We start from the raw sequence: 19,188 nt of genomic DNA on the forward strand, positions 1-19,188 counted from the left end.
CTATAAATGTATCTCTCTTGCGCCAGAGTATATCGTTCCTCCATATATGTACATCATTCTCCCAAACTAGCCAGTGTTGTGTTTCATTAGTTTGTTATGTTGTTATTGACCCAAAATGTTTGAGGACATTATTATTAGGTACCGGTACTGTACACAATGAAACGAACGTGCAGCTTTGTAGGGCTCAAAATCAACAATACAAAAACAAGATCCCACAAACAGGTGAGAAAAGGCTGCCTAAATATGATCCCCAATCAGAGACAACTATAGACAGATGCCTCTGATTGGGAACCATACCAGGACAACATAGAAATACAAAAAACTAGAGTACCCACCTAGTCACACCCTGACCTAACCAAAATAGAGAATCAAAAGGCTCTCTAAGGTCAGGGTGTGACAGCACCCCCAAGGTGCGTTCTCCGGCCGCAAAACCTGACTCTATGGGGGAGGTTTTTACTCCCTTTTCATCAGTTCTGGAACCTTCAGTACCAGCTGATGAGGAGTGATGGGAATGGGTCACATGTTGTCTCTTGTAAAACATGTAGGTCCACTCCTCATATAAAGAAATGCAACTACAGTATTCTGACTTTAGACCATTTTCTATTTTGATACAGTAACATCCCTTATGTGACATGTTGTTGCTGCATGTTAATGACCTGACTAGACTACTCGATAAGTGTCAACCACAGAACTCACACTTAGGCTATGCCTGCTTCTACTAATACTCACAGTAGACTACTTCTTGTTTCCACACAGTGACAGTAAGTTGACTGACTGTTCAAGACCTCTCCCCTTCACTTCACTCTGTAAGTACACTTGACGGAATCTTGAAATATGGTTTACTTTTGTTGTTTTTAGCCAAACATCAAATTACTTACTGTATCTTTGTACTTGTTGGTTTATTTTGAACTGTGTTTTGGTTGTTACATCAGGGCCTGTATTCATAAAGTGTCTCAGACGGTCCATATAATTATGATCTAAAAGGCTAAACTGATCCAAGATCAGCTCTCCTACTCTGATACACTTTGTGAATACTGACCCTGGACTATGGTTATGTTTAGTTTAGTTCAGTTTATTCATTTACATGGTTAAAACATGATCAGTAGAGTAGAGTATGCCAGTAATACCCAGATCTCCATTCAATGTTCACTGTTTAACAGTTTAATCTGATTGTTGGATACAGAGTCATGACCAAAATGATTTGCACCCTTGACAAATACAGAGATATATTGTATGTTATAAAAAGATGGGATGTACATTGTACATGTGGTTTCACATAAAGACTTGTGCATGCTGTTTTAAGAGCTCTGAGAGTAAAACGTTTTGAAAATGGCCTAAAGCGTGACAGTAAGAGTGATTAAGTGGATTCTTTGTAAGAGCTTTAGGAGTAGTATAAACCTGAGACACAGTGATGGTGGTTGTGTATAGGAGTAGTATTAACATGAGACACAGTGATGGTGGGTTGTGTTTAGGAGTAGTATTAACATGAGACACAGTGATGGTGGGTTGTGTTTAGGAGTAGTATTAACATGAGACACAGTGATGGTGGGTTGTGTTTAGGAGTAGTATAAACCTGAGACACAGTGATGGTGGGTTGTGTTTAGGAGTAGTATTGACATGAGACACAGTGATGGTGGGTTGTGTTTAGGAGTAGTATAAACCTGAGACACAGTGATGGTGGGTTGTGTTTAGGAGTAGTATTAACATGAGACACAGTGATGGTGGGTTGTGTTTAGGAGTAGTATTAACATGAGACACATTTATGGTGGGTTGTGTTTAGGAGTAGTATTAACATGAGACACAGTGATGGTGGGTTGTGTTTAGGAGTAGTATTAACATGAGACAGTGATGGTGGGTTGTGTTTAGGAGTAGTATTAACATGAGACACAGTGATGGTGTATTGAAATGCTGACTAAACGGGTCCTTTCCAACAATGCAGAGTTAAAGATAAAAATACAGAGCATTCGGAAAGTATTCAGGCCCCTTGACTTTTTCCATATTTTGTTACGTTACATCCTTATTCTAAAATGGATTCAATTGTTCCCCCTCATCAATCTACACACAATACTCCATAATAATTCATGCAAAAACAGTATGTTATACATTTTTGAAAATGTATTAAAAAAATGTAAACTGAAAATATCACATTTCCATAAGTATTAAGACCTTTTACTCAGTACTTTGTTGAAGCACCTTGTCAGCAATAACAGCCTTGAGTCTTCTTGTGTATGATGCAACAAGCTTAGCAAACTTGAATTTGGGGAGTTTCTCCCATTCTTCTCTGCAGATCCTCTCAAGCTCTGTCAGGTTGGATGGGGAGCATCGCTGCACAGCTATTTTGGGTTTGTCCTTCCTCTGGCTGGGCCACTGAAGGACATTCAGAGACTTGTCCCGAAGCCACTCCTGCGTTGTCTTGGCTGTGTGCTTCGGGTTGTTGTCCTGTTGGGAGGTCCTGAGTGCTCTGGAGCAGGTTTTCATCAAGGATCTCTCTCTACTTTTTTCATCTTTCCCTCAATCCTGACTGATCTCCCAGTCCCTGCAGCTGTAAAAACATCACCACACCATTATGCTGCCACCACCATGCTTCATCGTAGGGATGTGCCAGGTAACCTCCAGACGTGACACTTGGCTATTGAGGCCAAATACTTCCATCTTGGTTTCATCAGAACAGAGAATCTCATTTAGGTGCCTTTTGGCAAAGTTCAAGCTGGCTGTCATCTGGCTTCCATCTGGCCACTCTACAATAAAAGCCTGATTGGTGGAGTGCTGCAGAGATGGTTGTCCATCTGGAACGTTCTCCCATCTCCACAGAGGAACACTGGAGCTCTGTCAGAGTGAACATCTAGTTCTTGGTCACCTACCTGACCAAGGCCCTTCTCCTCCGATTGCTCTGGTCTTCCATTTAAGAATGATGGAGGCCACTGTGTTCTTGGGGACCTTCAATGCTGCAGACATGTTTTGTACCCTTCCCCAAATCTTTGCCTAGACCCAATCCTGTCTCGGAGCTCTACAGACAATTCCTTCGACGTCATGGCTTGTTTTTTTTCTCTGACATGAATAGTCAACTGTGGGACCTTATATAGACAGGAATTTACCACAGGTGGACTCCAATCACATTTTAAGGATGATCAATGGAAACATGATACACCTGAGATCAATTTCGAATCTCATAACAAAGGTTATGAATATTGTGTAAAAAAACAGTTTTGTTTTGTCTTTATGGTGCATCCTGTGTAGAATGATGAGGGAAATGGTTTATTTATTCCATTTTAGAATAAGGCTGTAACGTAACAAAATGTCGAAATAGGTAAAGGGGTCTGAATACTTACACTGTCAAATGTTTTGAGGGAAATAGTGACACAAGGAATAAATACAGAGTGATGAGCGAATATCAATAACGAGTAAAAAATAACATCTGTTTCACAGTACAGAGTCGATGTGCAGGGGTACGAGGTAATTGAGGTGTTTGTGTACATACATATAAGGGAAAGGGGGATACCTAGTCAGTTGCACAACTGAATGCATTCAACTGAAATGTGTCTTCTACATTTAATTCAACCCTCTGAATCAGAGAGGTGTGTGGGGCTGTATTAATGGGCGTAATCGATGCCCGGGAGCAGTTGTTGTTGTGGGTTAACTGCCTTGATCAAGGGCAGAACTGCAGAATTTACTGCTTTTGCCAGTTCAGGAAGTCAAAACAGCAACCTTTACTGGCCCAACGCTCTTAACCGCTAGGCTACCTGCTGCCCCATAGGGAGGGGTATAGTGACTAGGCATCAGGATAGATAATAGACTAAGTGAGCATAGAAGTAATTTACTGTAGCTCGTCTGGTGGACTTGTGTCACTGGGCAGCTCGCGCTGGATTTCCTTTGTAAATCCATGATAGTTTGCAAGCCCAGCCACAAGCTTCTCGCTTCAGAGCCAGCATAGTAGAATTCAGCCTTAGTCCTGTATTGACGCGTTTCTGGTTTGATTGCTCATCTAGATGTGGTCGCAGAATTTCTTTATGCGTCCGGATTAGTGTCCCGTTGCTTGAAAGCGGAAGCTCTACCCTTTAAATAAAATAAAATCAAAATCAAAATCAAATCAAATCAAATGTATTTATATAGCACTTCGTACATCAGCTGATATCTCAAAGTGCTGTACAGAAACCCAGCCTAAAACCCCAAACAGCAAGCAATGCAGGTGTAGAAGCACAGTGGCTAGGAAAAACTCCCTAGAAAGGCCAAAACCTAGGAAGAAACCTAGAGAGGAACCAGGCTATGTGGGGTGGCCAGTCCTCTTCTGGCTGTGCCGGGTGGAGATTATAACAGAACATGGCCAAGATGTTCAAATGTTCATAAATGACCAGCATGGTCAAATAATAATAAGGCAGAACAGTTGAAACTGGAGCAGCAGCACGGTCAGGTGGACTGGGGACAGCAAGGAATCATCATGTCAGGTAGTCCTGGGGCATGGTCCTAGGGCTCAGGTCCTCCGAGAGAGAGAAAGAAAGAGAGAAGGAGAGAATTAGAGAACGCACACTTAGATTCCCACAGGACACCGAATAGGACAGGAGAAGTACTCCAGATATAACAATCTGACCCTAGCCCCCGACACATAAACTACTGCAGCATAAATACTGGAGGCTGAGACAGGAGGGTTCAGGAGACACTGTGGCCCCATCCGAGGACACCCCGGACAGGGCCAAACAGGAAGGATATAACCCCACCCACTTTGCCAAAGCACAGCCCCCACACCACTAGAGGGATATCTTCAACCACCAACTTACCATCCTGAGACAAGGATGAGTATAGCCCACAAAGATCTCCGCCATGGCACAACCCAAGGGGGGGCGCCAACCCAGACAGGATGACCACATCAGTGAATCAACCCACTCAGGTGACGCACCCCTTCCAGGGACGGCTAGAGAGAGCCCCAGTAAGCCAGTGACTCAGCCCCTGTAATAGGGTTAGAACCCAGTGGAAAGAGGGGAACCGGCCAGACAGAGACATCAAGGGCGGTTCGTTGCTCCAGAGCCTTTCCATTCACCTTCCCACTCCTGGGCCAGACTACACTCAATCATATGACCCACTGAAGAGATGAGTCTTCATTAAAGACTTAAAGGTTGAGACCGAGTTTGCGTCTCTGACATGGGTAGGCAGACCGTTCCATAAAAATGGAGCTCTATAGGAGAAAGCCCTGCCTCCAGCTGTTTTCTTAGAAATTCTAGGGACAATTAGGAGGCCTGCGTCTTGTGACCGTAGCGTACGTGTAGGTATGTACTGCAGGATCAAATCAGAGAGATAGGTAGGAGCAAGCCCATGTAATGCTTTGTAGGTTAGCAGTAAAACCTTGAAATCAGCCCTTGCTTTGACAGGAAGCCAGTGTAGAGAGGCTAGCACAGGAGTAATATGATACATTTTTTTTAGCTCTGTGCAGATGTTGCCTGTAATCCATGGCTTCTGGTTGGTACGTCTGTAAGTCACTGTGGTGACAATGTCGGCGATGCACTTATTAATGAAGCGGTGAAAGACGTGGTCAATTCCTTAATGTTATTGGATGAATCCCGGAACATATTCTAGTCTGTGCTCGTGAAACAGTCCTGTAGCTGAGCATCCACTTGATCGGACCACTTCCGTATTGAGCGTGTCTCTGGTAGGTGCTGTTTGAGTATTAGCTTGTAGGCAGGAAGCAGGAGGACAAAGGTATGGTCTGATTTGCCAAAGAGAGGGCAAGGGAGGGCCTTTTATTAATGTGTAGAGTATAGGTGAACTAGAGTTTTGTTCCTCCTAGTTGCACAGGTGAGGATCCAAAAGTGTTCTTCGGCTGTCCTCATAGGAGCACCCTTTTTGGTTCTATGTAGAATTATTTTTGGTTCCAGGTAGAACCTTTTTGTGTTCCATGTAGAACCCTCTGTGGAAAGGGAACATGGAACCCAAAAGAGAACCAAATAACCCTTTAAGGTTCTAGATAGCACCATTTGTTTTCTAAGAGTGTAGACAAATCAGCAAGATGTAAATCCACAATGTAAATCCATGATGTAAATCCACGTTCAGCCACGACTCTGAGAAACATATATTACAGTTATTCAGGTCCCGTTGACAGGATAGTCTTCGAGCTCATCCAGTTTGTTGGTCTATTTGATCACCGACGTAATCTCGTCAGGATGCCTGCTCGCTTGACTCACGGCTACCGGGGATCAGGGTTGCCGGGGATCAGGGTCTGGTCCGGAGTAAGTTGCAGACTCGTTGAAATTTTAGTCCAAATCAAGTTTAGTGATCACTGTTGTGATGTTTAGAAGCTGTAGGCCAAAGGAATCGTGTCACGACTTCCACCGAAGTCGGTCCCTCTCCTTGTTCGGGCGACGTTCGGTGGTTGACGTCACCAGCCTTCTAGCCATCACCGATCCACTTTCATTTTCCATTTGTTTTGTCCTTGTCTTACACACCTGGTTTCACTCCCTCAATTACTTGTTCATTATTTAACCCTCTGTCCCCCATGTTTGTTAGTGAGTGATTGTTTGTTGTATTTGTGGGCTAGGTTGTGGGCTAGGTATTATTGACTATTTTTAAGTCTTGAGTAAAATGACGTGTATTATTTATCTCTGATGTCCTGCGCCTGACTCCTCTGCACCAGCTACACCCAGACCTATTACAACATGATGGCAGAGACATTAAGAACAAAAAAAAGTTAATACCAGCATAAAAAAACACTAATTAGCATCCACTGCAGCACCATCTCCTTCTATCACCAGCCTCCTCTGCTGTACATACGGGCCAACATTGTAAAAATAATATGATAGTGGCTTACACTACTATAGACATCAGTGTTTGTGTGCTTAAATGTGACTTGGTCAAGTACTAGCCAGTGTTGTGCTTCATTAGTTTGTTATGTTGTTATTGACCCAAAATGTTTGAGGACATTATTATTAGGTACCAGTACTAAACACAACGACCAACAGTGGTTGTGTGTGTGTGTGTGTGTGTGTGTGTGTGTGTGTGTGTGTGTGTGTGTGTGTGTGTGTGTGTGTGTGTGTGTGTGTGTGTGGGTGTGTGTGTGTGTGTGTGTGTGTGTGTGTAGTTTTACTATCGTTGGACCAGAAGTTCTCACAAGGACAGAAAAACAAGGAAAAGTTGGACAAGTGGGTACATTTCACAGGTCCACACAAGGTAAAGTTGGACAAGTGGGTACATTTCACAGGTCCACACAAGGAAAAGTTGGACAAGTGGGTACATTTCACAGGTCCACACAAGGTAAAGTTGGACAAGTGGGTACATTTCACAGGTCCACACAAGGAAAAGTTGGACAAGTGGGTACATTTCACAGGTCCACACAAGGAAAAGTTGGACAAGTGGGTACATTTCACAGGTCCACACAAGGACAAAGGCTATTTTTGTTTGAGGGTTAATTTTCGAGTTAGACTTAGGTTTAGGGGTTAGGATTAAGGTTAGGGTTAGTGGTTAGGAAAAACATTTTGAATGGGAATAGATGTTTTGGTCCCCACAAGGAATGAACACAACATTTTGTCTGTGTTTATCATTAGTTTACTCCAATTAGAGGAGGGGAGGTAGGGTAAGGGGAACATAATAAAGATTCAGATTGTTTAATAGTCACATGCACAGGGTTGCAGGTGTAATTGCAGGGTACAGTGAACATCTTAGGCTTTGAGCTCCAATATGCAGGACTAGTGAAATAAAATGATGAAAAATGGTAATGAAAAAAACAGAAATAGAAATAGAACTATATAGATAATAACTCTGGCAGTGATGAATAATGACCATTGGGGTGGAGGCAGAGTAAAGACTGTAGAGGGGGTGGGGTTGAATGACCATAGGGGGAGCAGCAGCATGATCATTGAGTGGAAAATATATATTTTTTAAATATATAAAAACTGAGCATAAAAAGACTTTATTTACGTTTATTTTCAGCAAACTTAACATGTGTAAATATTTCTATGAAGATAACAAGATTCGAGGACGAGCCTGCAGGAAGGGTACCACATGAGGGAGGAGGATGTCTTCCCTGAAACGTACAGCGTTGAGATTGCCTGCAATGACAACAAGCTCTGTCCAATGATGCTGTGACACACCGCCCCAGACCATGACGGACCCTCCACCTCCAAATCGATCCCGCTCCAGAGTACAGGCCTCGGTGTAACGCTCAGTCCTTCGACGATGAACGCGAATCCAACCATCTCCCCTGGTGATACAAAACCGCGACTCGTCAGTGAAGAGCTCTTTTTGCCAGTCCTGTTTGGTCCAGCGACGGTGGGTTTGTGCCCATAGGCGACGTTGTTGCCGGTGACGTCTGGTGAGGACCTGCCTTACAACAGGCCTACAAGCCCTCAGTTTCAGCCTCTCTCAGCCTATTGCTGACAGTCTGAGCACTGATGGAGGGATTGTGCATTCCTGGTGTAACTCATGCGGTTGTTGTAGCCATCCTTTACCTGTCACGCAGGTGTGATGTTCGGTTGTACCGATCCTGTGCAGGTGTTGTTACACGTGGTCTGCCACTGCGAGGATGATCAGCTGTCCGTCCTGTCTTCCTGTAGCGCTTAGGCGTCTCACAATACGGACATTGCAATTTATTGCCCTGGCCACATCTGCAGTCCTCATGCCTCCTTGCAGCATGCCTAAGGCACGTTCACGCAGATGAGCAGGGACCCTGGGCATCTTTCTTTTGGTGTTTTTCAGAGTCAGTAGAAAGGCCTCTTTAGTGTTCTAAATTTTCATAACTGTGACCTTAATTGCCTATAGTATGTAAGCTGTTAGTGTCTTAACGACTGTTCCGAAGGTGCATGTTCATGAATTGTTTATGTTTCATTGAACAAGCATGGGAAATGGTGTTTAAACCCTTTATAATGAAGATCTGTGAAGTTATTAGCATTTTAAAAATTATTTTTGGAAGACAGGGTCCTGAAAAAGGGACTTTTCTTTTTTTGCTGAGTTTATATGACATATATGATGTATACTGTACATTTATATATATATGATATATCCTGTATATATAGTAATATATATTAAATATAATGTATATATATATATTTAAATGTATATATTGTATATATTTACAAAAATTATAAATAGGGAATTGGAAATGATTCAGACAATTACATTGATGGAAGCCACAATCTATCTGCAATATTGAAGCTGAGCTACCCCCTTAAAAAAGTGTGTGTGTGTGTGTCACTTGCTGTTTATCCTGACAGCTTGGTGATAGCAGCTATCATTCAACCTGGTGGTCAGTCTTTAGGCTGCTGTACAGCTTGGTGATAGCAGCTATCATTCAACCTGGTGGTCAGTCTTTAGGCTGCTGTACAGCTTGGTGATAGCAGCTATCATTCAACCTGGTGGTCAGTCTTTAGGCTGCTGTACAGCTTGGTGATAGCAGCTATCATTCAACCTGGTGGTCAGTCTTTAGGCTGCTGTACAGCTTGGTGATAGCAGCTATCATTCAACCTGGTGGTCAGTCTTTAGGCTGCTGTTCAGCTTGACGGACCGTAAAGGATGGAACATTTATCCTCCTATATTTGTGGTTCTGAGACTAAAACAGCTTCAGAACTATCAATGTAGAAATATGTGTTTACAGTAATACAGATCTGTTCAATATGTGGATGTTGTTGTTGATGATGATGATGATGATGATGATGACTTTATTGTATCCATTAGGAAATAGATTTTTGCATCATACATCATGTCATCTTAAATAGACAGATGTAGACAGACATGCAACACATCACACACATTACAGACAGACAGTATTCACATAGACAACCATATAGCACAATACAACACAACACAATATGAGCCTGGTTCATTTTCAGTAATGAGGCCCTGTACCCCATTTACAGTTTATACTTCAATGTATCAGGTGGAGTTATTCACCAGCTATAGAGTGAGTTGTTGTTTATGTTTCTAGGACTGCAGGGTGGGAGATGTAACAATGGCCTTGGGAACAGCAGGAAGTGTGTTGGTGATCTTTCTCTGGTCTGTAGCAGGTATGTGTCACGTTCTGACCCTAGTCATTGTGTTAATTAGCTGGTCAGGACGTGAGTTGGGTGGGCATTCTATGTTTTGTCTGTCTAGGTTGTTTTTCTGTGTTCGGGCTAGTATGGTTCTCAATCAGAGGCAGGTGTCGTTAGTTGTCTCTGATTGAGAATCATACTTACTGTAGGTAGCCTGGGTTTCACTGTTTGTTTGTGGGTGATTGTTTCCGTGTCTGTGTTTTACACCACACGGTACTGTTTTCGGTTTTCGTTATTTCACGCTGCGTTTATTGTTTTGTATGGAGTTCAGTTTATGTGTTTTAATAAACAACCATGGACACTTACCACGCCGCATATTGGTCCTCCGATCCTTCTCGCCTCTCCTCTTCAGACGAAGAGGAGGAAAACCATTACAGTATGGTCTCATTCTTATCTTTTAGTTGCTCTGTTTAACAATCTACAGACATTTCTAAAAGGATAAGAATCATAATGTTATTCTGGTGTGTTCTGTTAGGCGTCTCCACTTCACTTTAAATAGTTATCTTTCACACCTCATTGAGTGATGCTTTTCTACAGTTTCCATTCACACTCAGCAACTACAGCAACAAAGTGTGAACAAACCCTACTTTCAGTGTGAGCCGATTGGCCTTGGCTTAATTCTGATACCATTGTGTTGTGTGACTGTGTTTCAGTGGTACTGGGTCAGGATGGCTGGAGTGTGACTTACACCACTCATAGTATCTGTACCTTGAAGGGGTCAACAGTAGAGCTGTCCTGCTCTTACACATATCCCAGTGGTTATACAGTCACGACAACCTACTGGTTCAACAAATATGATGCTGTTGGTCCTGTAAGTCTGAGTGATGACCCAGACTACAAAGGACTTGTGACGTACCGTAAGGATAAAGAGAATGGTCACACCCTGACAATCACAGACCTGAGAGAGAGTGACTCAGCTACGTACAAATTCAGATTTACAGATCAGACTGGAACATGGAGGTATACTGGCGATCCTGGAGTCACTCTGTCTGTCACAGGTACAGTTACATTCAATATAGTTAAACTGTTGAATTCCATTTAGTTCAGGAACATTGTCTTGGTTTGTATTTATGTCTGAATAACATAGGATTTCTTCCATCTTTGTATTAGAGTGATAAGTCAGTGATAAAGGGATTTACAGTGATATTGTTTTTCTCCAGGTCTTCAGGTGAAGGTGACTGGTGGACATCAGGATAAGACACTGACCTGTAGCACCAGCTGTACTCTGACTGACAACCCCACCTACATCTGGTACAAGAACGGACACAAAGTAAAGGAGGACACTTCCAGCCTGTATTCAGACTACTTTAGTGATGCAGACAGCTATTCCTGTGCTGTAAAAGACCATGAGGATCTCCTCTCTCCTGCAGTGTTTAAGTGTGGACTTTTACATACAACATTTGTTTCAGGTTGTCAGACAATCATTATTGAATTTGCTGTGAATGTGACGTCCACTTCTGCTTTAGTTCCGTATGCTTTGCCACGCAGTGTTGAATGGGCTTCAAGATATATAATCAAATTCATGAAAATGCAGTCAATGGATGAATTTACTTCTGCCAGATACCTTTCATTATGTTTTTGCACTTGTACACCATTGCACTACATTTTTGAGCAGTGAAGACCCATGAACAAAGAAAAAGTTTAAAAACTACAAAGCTGATGGGATAGTCACTTCCTGGTTACTTTCACAGCATATGATTTAAACATGATTATTTATTTATTTTCATTTATACTTGGAGGTGAGGTGCCCTGATTGGTGTCACTCGTTAGTCAGAATGTGTTACAACTGGGGGGTTTTATTTTGTTTGCCTCTTCTTGGGTAAATGTTGTGGGCGCTCATGTCTTTTTGTTCCAGTTGTTGTTGATAGTACATTTTCAATGGACTCCCCCATGAGTGTCTTTCAGAGCCCACTGGTCTCATTTTTGTCTTTGTCAGTGACTCTTTTGTTAATTCCCCCTTTTGTTTTGGTTACATTTGAGGTTTTCTTGCTGGGGAACGTAACAGCATAAGTGTATACAGTAGATATTGTAATGAAAGATTTTTATAAAGGTGTTATATTGTCTTGTATTTTAGGTCAGAAGTGTTGGAGTGTGACTTACACCCATCAGAGTATCTGTACCTTGAAGGGGTCAACAGTGGACATATCCTGCTCTTACACATATCCCAGTTATCATGAGATCAAACAAGCTTTCTGGTTTACTAAATGGTCTGGTGTGGAGCCTGAAGATCTGAGCTCAGTGCCAGGGTATGAGGGTCATATAGAGTACCTTGGGGATAAGGAGAGTGACTGTACCCTGAGAATCACAGACCTGAGATTGAGGGACTCTGCTGGGTTCAGGTTCAGATTGGTAACATCTGGGGAAAGGTTTTCTGGCTCACCTGTCTACCTGACTGTCACAGGTAATCTGTCACTCATCTCACATCTATTACTGTAATTACCTTATTAAGGGCAGTCATACAGACATAATAGTGGTATGTGATGGAAAAATACTAAATCTAGTATTTCACATAAGAGGACATATTGCACACTGAACAAAAATATAAACACAACATGTAAGGTGTTTGTCCCGTGTTTCATGAGTAGAAATAAAATATCCCCAAAATTTGCCATACGCACAAAAACCGTTTCGCTCAACTTTTGTGCAAAAATGTGTTTACATCCCTGTTAGAGAGAATTTCTCCTTGGCCAAGATAACTCATCCACTTGACAGGTGTGGCATATCAAGAAGCTAATTAAACAGCATGATCACAACACAGGTGCACCTTGTGCTGGGGACAATAAAAGGCCACTCTAAAATGTGTAGTTTTGTCACATAACACAATGCCACGGATGTCTCAAGTTTTGAGGGAGTATGCAGCTGGCATGCTGACTGCAGGAATAGACACCAGAGCTGTTGCCAGAGAATTTGATGTTAATTTCTCTACCATAATTCACCTCCAACGTCGTTTTTGAGAATTTGGCAGTAGTTCCAACCGGCCTCACAACCGCAGACCACGTGTATGGCCAAAATCAACACCCTGATCAACTCTATGCAAAGGAGATGTGTCGCGCTGCATGACGCAAATGGTGGTCATACCTACTGGTTTTCTGATTCACACCCCTACCTTTTTTTAAGGTATCTGTGACCAGCAGATGGATTTCTCTATTCCGAATCATGTGAAATCCATAGATTAGGGCCTAAGGAGTTTATTGAAATTTCAAGGACTGATGACCTTATTTGAAATATAACTCAGTAAAATCTTTGAAATTGTTGCATGTGTGAAACAAGCATTTCGCTACACACAATAATTTTGCTACACTTGCAATAACATCTGCTAACCTGTGTATGTGACCAATGTGTATGTGACCAATAAAGGTTGATTTGATGTTGTGTTTATTTTTTTCTTTGTGGTATTAAATAGATAAGAATAATAACAGAGTTATGTTGAAAACTAACTTATATCCCGGGTGACATGGCTGAATGTATGATGCATAAAACAGGCCAGTCAAGTTCTTCCACACCGATCTCGACAATCCATTTCTGTATGGACCTCACTTTGTGCACGGGGGGCATTGGAAAGAGTCTTCCTCAAACGGTTGGAAGTTGGAAGCACAGAATCTTCTAGAATGTCATTGTTTGCTGTAGCATTAAGATTTCCCTTCACTGGAACGAAAGGGCCTAGCCCGAACCATGAAAAACAGCCCAGACCACTATTCCTCCTCCACCAAACTTTACAGTTGGCACTATGCATTCGGGCAGGTAACGTTCATTTAGCTCATGAAACACTTCACCTGTTGCATTCATATTTCTGTTCAGTGTAGTTGAAACAAAGACCTGAGAGAGACTGTCATGTATTATCTATATAATAGTTGAATCAGATCCAGGAGGGCAGTATGACATGGAGTTACTCTGTCACAGGTAATACCGTGTAAATACTAGAGTAATTCAATACAAATGTGCCTAATCAATCTACGGACTAACATAATTTGAATTCAAACAAAATTAATAGTTTTACTGTAGGTTAGTTCAACATATCTTGATTTGGTTTATTCAGTATAAGGGTCAGGATGATAGTCTGTACAAACTGTAATAGGACTGGCTTGCATCATTTCTTCAGAAGAGAACTCAATAAATTGATACAGTATTTTCATGTGTTGTATTTCTCTCCAGATCTTCAGGTAAAGATGACAACTTCACTGTTTTCAAGGCAGGTGACACTGACCTGTAGCACCACCTGTACTCTGACTGACAACCCCACCTACATCTGGTACAAGAACGGACACAAAGTAAAGGAGGACACTTCCAGACTGGACTCAGACTACCGTAACACTGAAGACAGCTTCTCCTGTGCTGTAAAAGGCCATGGGTACCTCCACTCCCCTGCAGTGTGTGAGTGTAGATTGAACTACAGTATTCCTCCTCATTAGGCTATATTCATTCATGTTGGTGAATTACACATCTGAAACACTCATCACACAGAAAGATCTGAAAAGAATACAGAAAACACTATATTGTCATGTTATTGTTTAAGGTGTCCGTGGTCAGAACTGTTGGAGTGTGACTTACCCCCATCAGGGAGTCTGTGCCTTGAAGGGGTCAACTGTGAATATATCCTCCACGTATGACAGTGGTTATGATACAATCACATCATCACACTGGTTTAGTTCTAAACAAAGTTCCAGCTGGAAGGATAAGTTGGTCCCTGAGGACCTAACCACAGACCCAGAGTATGCAGGTCGTGTGGAGTATGTTGGAGAGAAGGAGAGAGGTCACTCCATCCTGAGAATCACAGATCTGAGAGAAGAGGACTCTGCTGAGTACAAGTTCATATTCAACACACAAACCTCAGGATGGGGGTACAGCTTCCCTGGAACAACTCTGACTGTCACAGGTAACACTGCACTCACAACCTTCAGGTAAATGTGACTCCTGCCTGGTGATGCAACATTTTGGTAACTTTCCCCAAATTCCAGAAATCCTGGTTGGAGGATTATTTTGTTCTGATTCTGGGAATATTGTGTAAATCATGGGGATTTTGGGAGAGTTGTTGAACCCTGTTCCTGCCACAGTGACAATGCAGCAGTGGGTGGATGAATATCTTAACATATTATTTAACATTGATACAATAGGAACCTTCTGTGTAGGAAAGTCTTTGTTAATTGGAACAGACATCAGGTGATTTAGCTTTTTAATGATGTTTTTTACTCCTAGTTTTCAGGTGCGGTTTAAGGATCCGTCTTAGGGCTAGGGGGCAGTATTTTGATGTCTGGATGACAAGTGTGTCCAAAGTAAACTGCCTGTTACTCAGGCCCAGAAGCTAGGATATGCATATAATTGGTAGATTTTGATAGAAAACACTCTGACGTTTCTAAAACTGTTAAGATAATGTATGTGAGTATAACATAACTGATATGGCAGGTGAAAACCAGAGGAAAATTCATCCAGGAAGAAGGATTTCTTTGATGTGAGTGTGTTTTCCATTGAATGCCTATTGAATATGTTATAGGTTAGGGCCCAGATTGAAGTTCCTATGGCTTCCACAAGATGTCAACAGTCTTTAAACATGGTTTCAGGCTTGTTTTCTGAAAAATGAAGAAGAATGAGGCCTTTTGGTCAGGGGATGTTGGAATCATGCAGTACTGGTTTGTGCGCGTGACTGTGTGTGCGCTCTTTGTTGTTTTTCCTTTCTATTGAATACGCTATTGTCCGGTTGAAATATTATTGATTATTTAGATAATTGACACCCTGAGGATTGGTTATGAACATCATTTGACATGTTTCCATGAACTTTACCGGTACTATTAGGATGTATTCGTCTGCATGTTTTGACCGCCTTTGAGCCAGTGGATTAATGAAAACGCGCCAACAAAACTGAGTTTTTGGGATATAAAGAGTGACTTTATCGAACAAAATTGCCAATTATTGTGTAGCTGGGACCCTTGTGATTGCAACCAGATGAAGATCTTCAAAGGTAAGTGGTTCATTTTATCGATTTTTCTGACTGTCGTGACTCCTATACTTGGTTGGAAAATGTTAGTATGCTTTTGTAAGCGGGACGCTGCCCTCAGATAATTGCATGGCTCTCGCCACAAAGCGGCTGGATTAACAAGAAGTACATTTTTTTACCGATGTATAACACTTGTATTTTCATTCATGTTTATTATTACTATTTCTGTCATTTTAATTTGGCGCTCTGCAATTTCACCAGATGTTGGCCAGATGGGACACTAGCGTCCCACCTTGCCCTAAGAGCTTTTAATGATGTTTTTACTCCAGGTCTTCAGGTGCGGATTAAGGATCCAACCAACATCATAGAGGGAAAGGGTCTTTGTCTGTTCTGTGAGTCCATATGCTTTCTGCAGGACAACCACTCTTACATCTGGTACAAGAACGGACAACGTCTGATCAGGCATGAGACCAAGTACCTGTACCTAAAGCCAGTCAGCAGTGAGGATACAGGCAGATACTCATGTGCTGTAGAAAACTATGAGTATCTCCGGTCTCCTGAAGAGGCTCTCACTGTCAGATGTGAGTATGTGGGATATAATTCTAGAACTATACACTGAGTATACAAAACATTAAGAACACCTGCTTTTTCCATGACATAGACCAGATTTCCACAACTGGTGGTCTGCAGGCCAAATTTGCCCCCACTCAAGTTTTCTGAAGAAAACATTTACATATTTTGTTGCATTATACAAAGTGTACTCTGACCTTTTCTGTCATCCTCTTTACCAGATGGCCCAAAGGTCACCTCAGTGTCAGTCAGTCCCTCTGGTGAAATAGTGGAGGGCAGTTCAGTGACTCTGACCTGCAGCAGTGATGCCAACCCACCTGTGGACAAATACACCTGGTACAAGAAGAACGTAACCTCACCAAAAGCATCAGGACAGAGTTACAGCATCACTAACATCATCTCTGAGGACAGAGGAGAATATTACTGTGAGGCTGAAAATAAATATGGACGTCTCAACTCTTCTTCTGTGTTTGTGGACGTTCAGTGTAAGTTCACCTAATCTTCATCTATTCATTGATAATCACACAGGTCAACAACAATAAATAATAGTTATCAATGTTACACACGTATCCTACCATATGACATAGTATTAGTAATATTACACACTTATCATACCATATGACATAGTATTAGTAATATTACACACTTATCATACCATATGACATAGTATTAGTAATATTACACACTTATCATACCATATGACATAGTATTAGTAATATTACACACTTATCATACCATATGACATAGAATTAGTAATATTACACACTTATCATACCATATGACATAGTATTAGTAATATTACACACTTATCATACCATATGACATAGTATTAGTAATATTACACACTTATCATACCATATGACATGGTATTAGTAGGCCTGTATTTAAATAATTGTTTTATTTTCTTCTTCCCTGGTTTCTTCTATGTTAAATCTCCACCTTGCATTTAAAATCTCAAGATACTACAACATTGTTTCTCTGGGTTCCTGTGATGGGGGTGGGGGCTGTCCTGACTGTTGGAGCTCTTCTAGTCACCATCTACTACTATATGAAGAGGTGAGACAGCCATTTACATGAACTCTATTCGTAACATATCAACTTCCACTAGAGGTCAGTAGAGAGCAGAACTCACTCTGTCCCTCATTACAGGAGACACACAGGAGGAAGTGATGACACAGCAGACAGACAGGTAATATTGTCAACAACCAAAGCTATTTCAATCCCAATGCCACAGACATAGACAGTAAGTGAATGGATTCTAGTATTTGTGTTCTATGCAGTATTGAGAGTATTTGTGTTTCTCACTCTCTCTCTTTCTCTCTCTCTCTGTCTCTCTCTCTGTCTCCCTCTCCCTCTCCCTCTCCCTCTCTCCCCCCCCCCAGAGTGTACATCCTGACCCCAACAGTGACATGTACACATCTCTGAACATGAAGACCAGGTCACCAGAGTATGACACCCTGGCAGTAAGTCTCTTATAATGCAGTCTGTGTGTCTGTGTACATAAACGTGTTAGAGGGAGGGGTTTGTATAGTTCTCATTCAATGTGTCTCCTTTCAGAATGTGAGGGACTTCGCAGTGACACACACAGGCCCTCAGATACATGCTGAGCCCTCCGATTATGAGAACTTAAGAGAACCACCACAGAACCTGGACTGAAGAGAACCACCACAGAACCTGGACTGAAGAGAACCACCACAGAACCTGGACTGAAGAGAACCACCACAGAACCTGGACTGAAGAGAACCACCACAGAACCTGGACTGAAGAGAACCACCACAGAACCTGGACTGAAGAGAACCACCACAGAACCTGGACTGAAGAGCAACAGCATCAAACCAAAGCTAGGCCTCACAATGTTATTCTCTTACCATGATATTGCTTTTTAATCTAGAAGGTTTGAGACAATGAGCTTTAACTTCTGAGTAAGTGCTGGAATTTGGATTGTTCTCCTAATGGGGCGGCAGGGTATCCTAGTGGTTAGAGCGTTGGACTAGTAACCGGAAGGCTGCAAGTTCAAACCCCCGAGCTGACAAGGTACAAATCTGTCGTTCTGCCCCTGAACAGGCAGTTAACCCACTGTTCCTAGGCTGTCATTGAAAATAAGAATTTGTTCTTAACTGACTTGCCTAGTTAAATAAAGGTTAAAAAAATTGATAAATACAGTATGTGCACTACCATTCAAAAGTTTGGGGTCGCTTAAAATGTCCTTGTTTTTGAAAGAAAAGCAAAAAAAAATGTCCATTAAAATAGCATCTAATTGATCAGAAATGCAGTGTAGACATTGTTAATGTTGTAAATTACTATTCTACCTGGAAAATGCAGATGTTTTATGGAATATCTACAAAGGCGTGCAGAAGCCAATTATCAGCAACCATTACTCCTGTGTTCCAATGGCACGTTGTGTTAGCTAATCCAAGTTTATCATTTTAAAAGGCAAATTAATCATTAGAAAACCATATTGTAATTATGTTAGCACAGCTGAAAACTGTTGTGCTCGCTGATTAAAGAACCAATGAAACTGGCCTTTTTTACACTAGTTGAGTATCTGGAGCATCAGCATTTGTGGGTTCATTTACAGGTTCAACATGTCAACTTATCTGTTTCCTGTCTGTAGATTGTATTGCTTATCTTTTTTATGGGATTTTGCCAAATTCAGATTTTTATAACATATAAAGTTTTGGC

The 19,188-nt window shown here is 41.7% G+C and overlaps 1 protein-coding gene across 1 annotated transcript; it reads left to right on the plus strand.

Annotated features, from left to right (window-relative positions):
* The first annotated feature begins 737 nt into the window (after window positions 1–737).
* Window positions 738–18,295, plus strand: LOC112241354 (sialoadhesin-like). Its single transcript, XM_042313663.1, has 12 exons — window positions 738–806; window positions 9,902–9,980; window positions 10,661–11,005; window positions 11,168–12,408; window positions 14,160–14,378; window positions 14,521–14,880; window positions 16,266–16,517; window positions 16,728–16,991; window positions 17,466–17,562; window positions 17,656–17,695; window positions 17,889–17,969; window positions 18,064–18,295. Exons 4-12 carry the CDS (start codon window positions 12,039–12,041, stop codon window positions 18,160–18,162), a joined length of 1,782 nt encoding a protein of 593 aa, XP_042169597.1. The 5' UTR covers window positions 738–806; window positions 9,902–9,980; window positions 10,661–11,005; window positions 11,168–12,038; the 3' UTR covers window positions 18,163–18,295.
* The last annotated feature ends 893 nt before the right edge of the window (window positions 18,296–19,188 follow it).

Source organism: Oncorhynchus tshawytscha, unplaced genomic scaffold, assembly GCF_018296145.1.
Source record: "Oncorhynchus tshawytscha isolate Ot180627B unplaced genomic scaffold, Otsh_v2.0 Un_contig_2575_pilon_pilon, whole genome shotgun sequence".
NCBI lineage: Eukaryota > Metazoa > Chordata > Actinopteri > Salmoniformes > Salmonidae > Oncorhynchus > Oncorhynchus tshawytscha.

Excerpts from the sequence above, each read along its gene's own strand:
- LOC112241354 (XM_042313663.1), top strand. The coding sequence starts at position 12,039 with ATGAAAGATTTTTATAAAGGTGTTATATTGTCTTGTATTTTAGGTCAG. Across the intron at positions 12,409-14,159 it reads TGTCTACCTGACTGTCACAG|ATCTTCAGGTAAAGATGACA; the intron begins GTAATCTGTCAC and ends ATTTCTCTCCAG. Across the intron at positions 17,970-18,063 it reads CAGAGTATGACACCCTGGCA|AATGTGAGGGACTTCGCAGT; the intron begins GTAAGTCTCTTA and ends GTCTCCTTTCAG.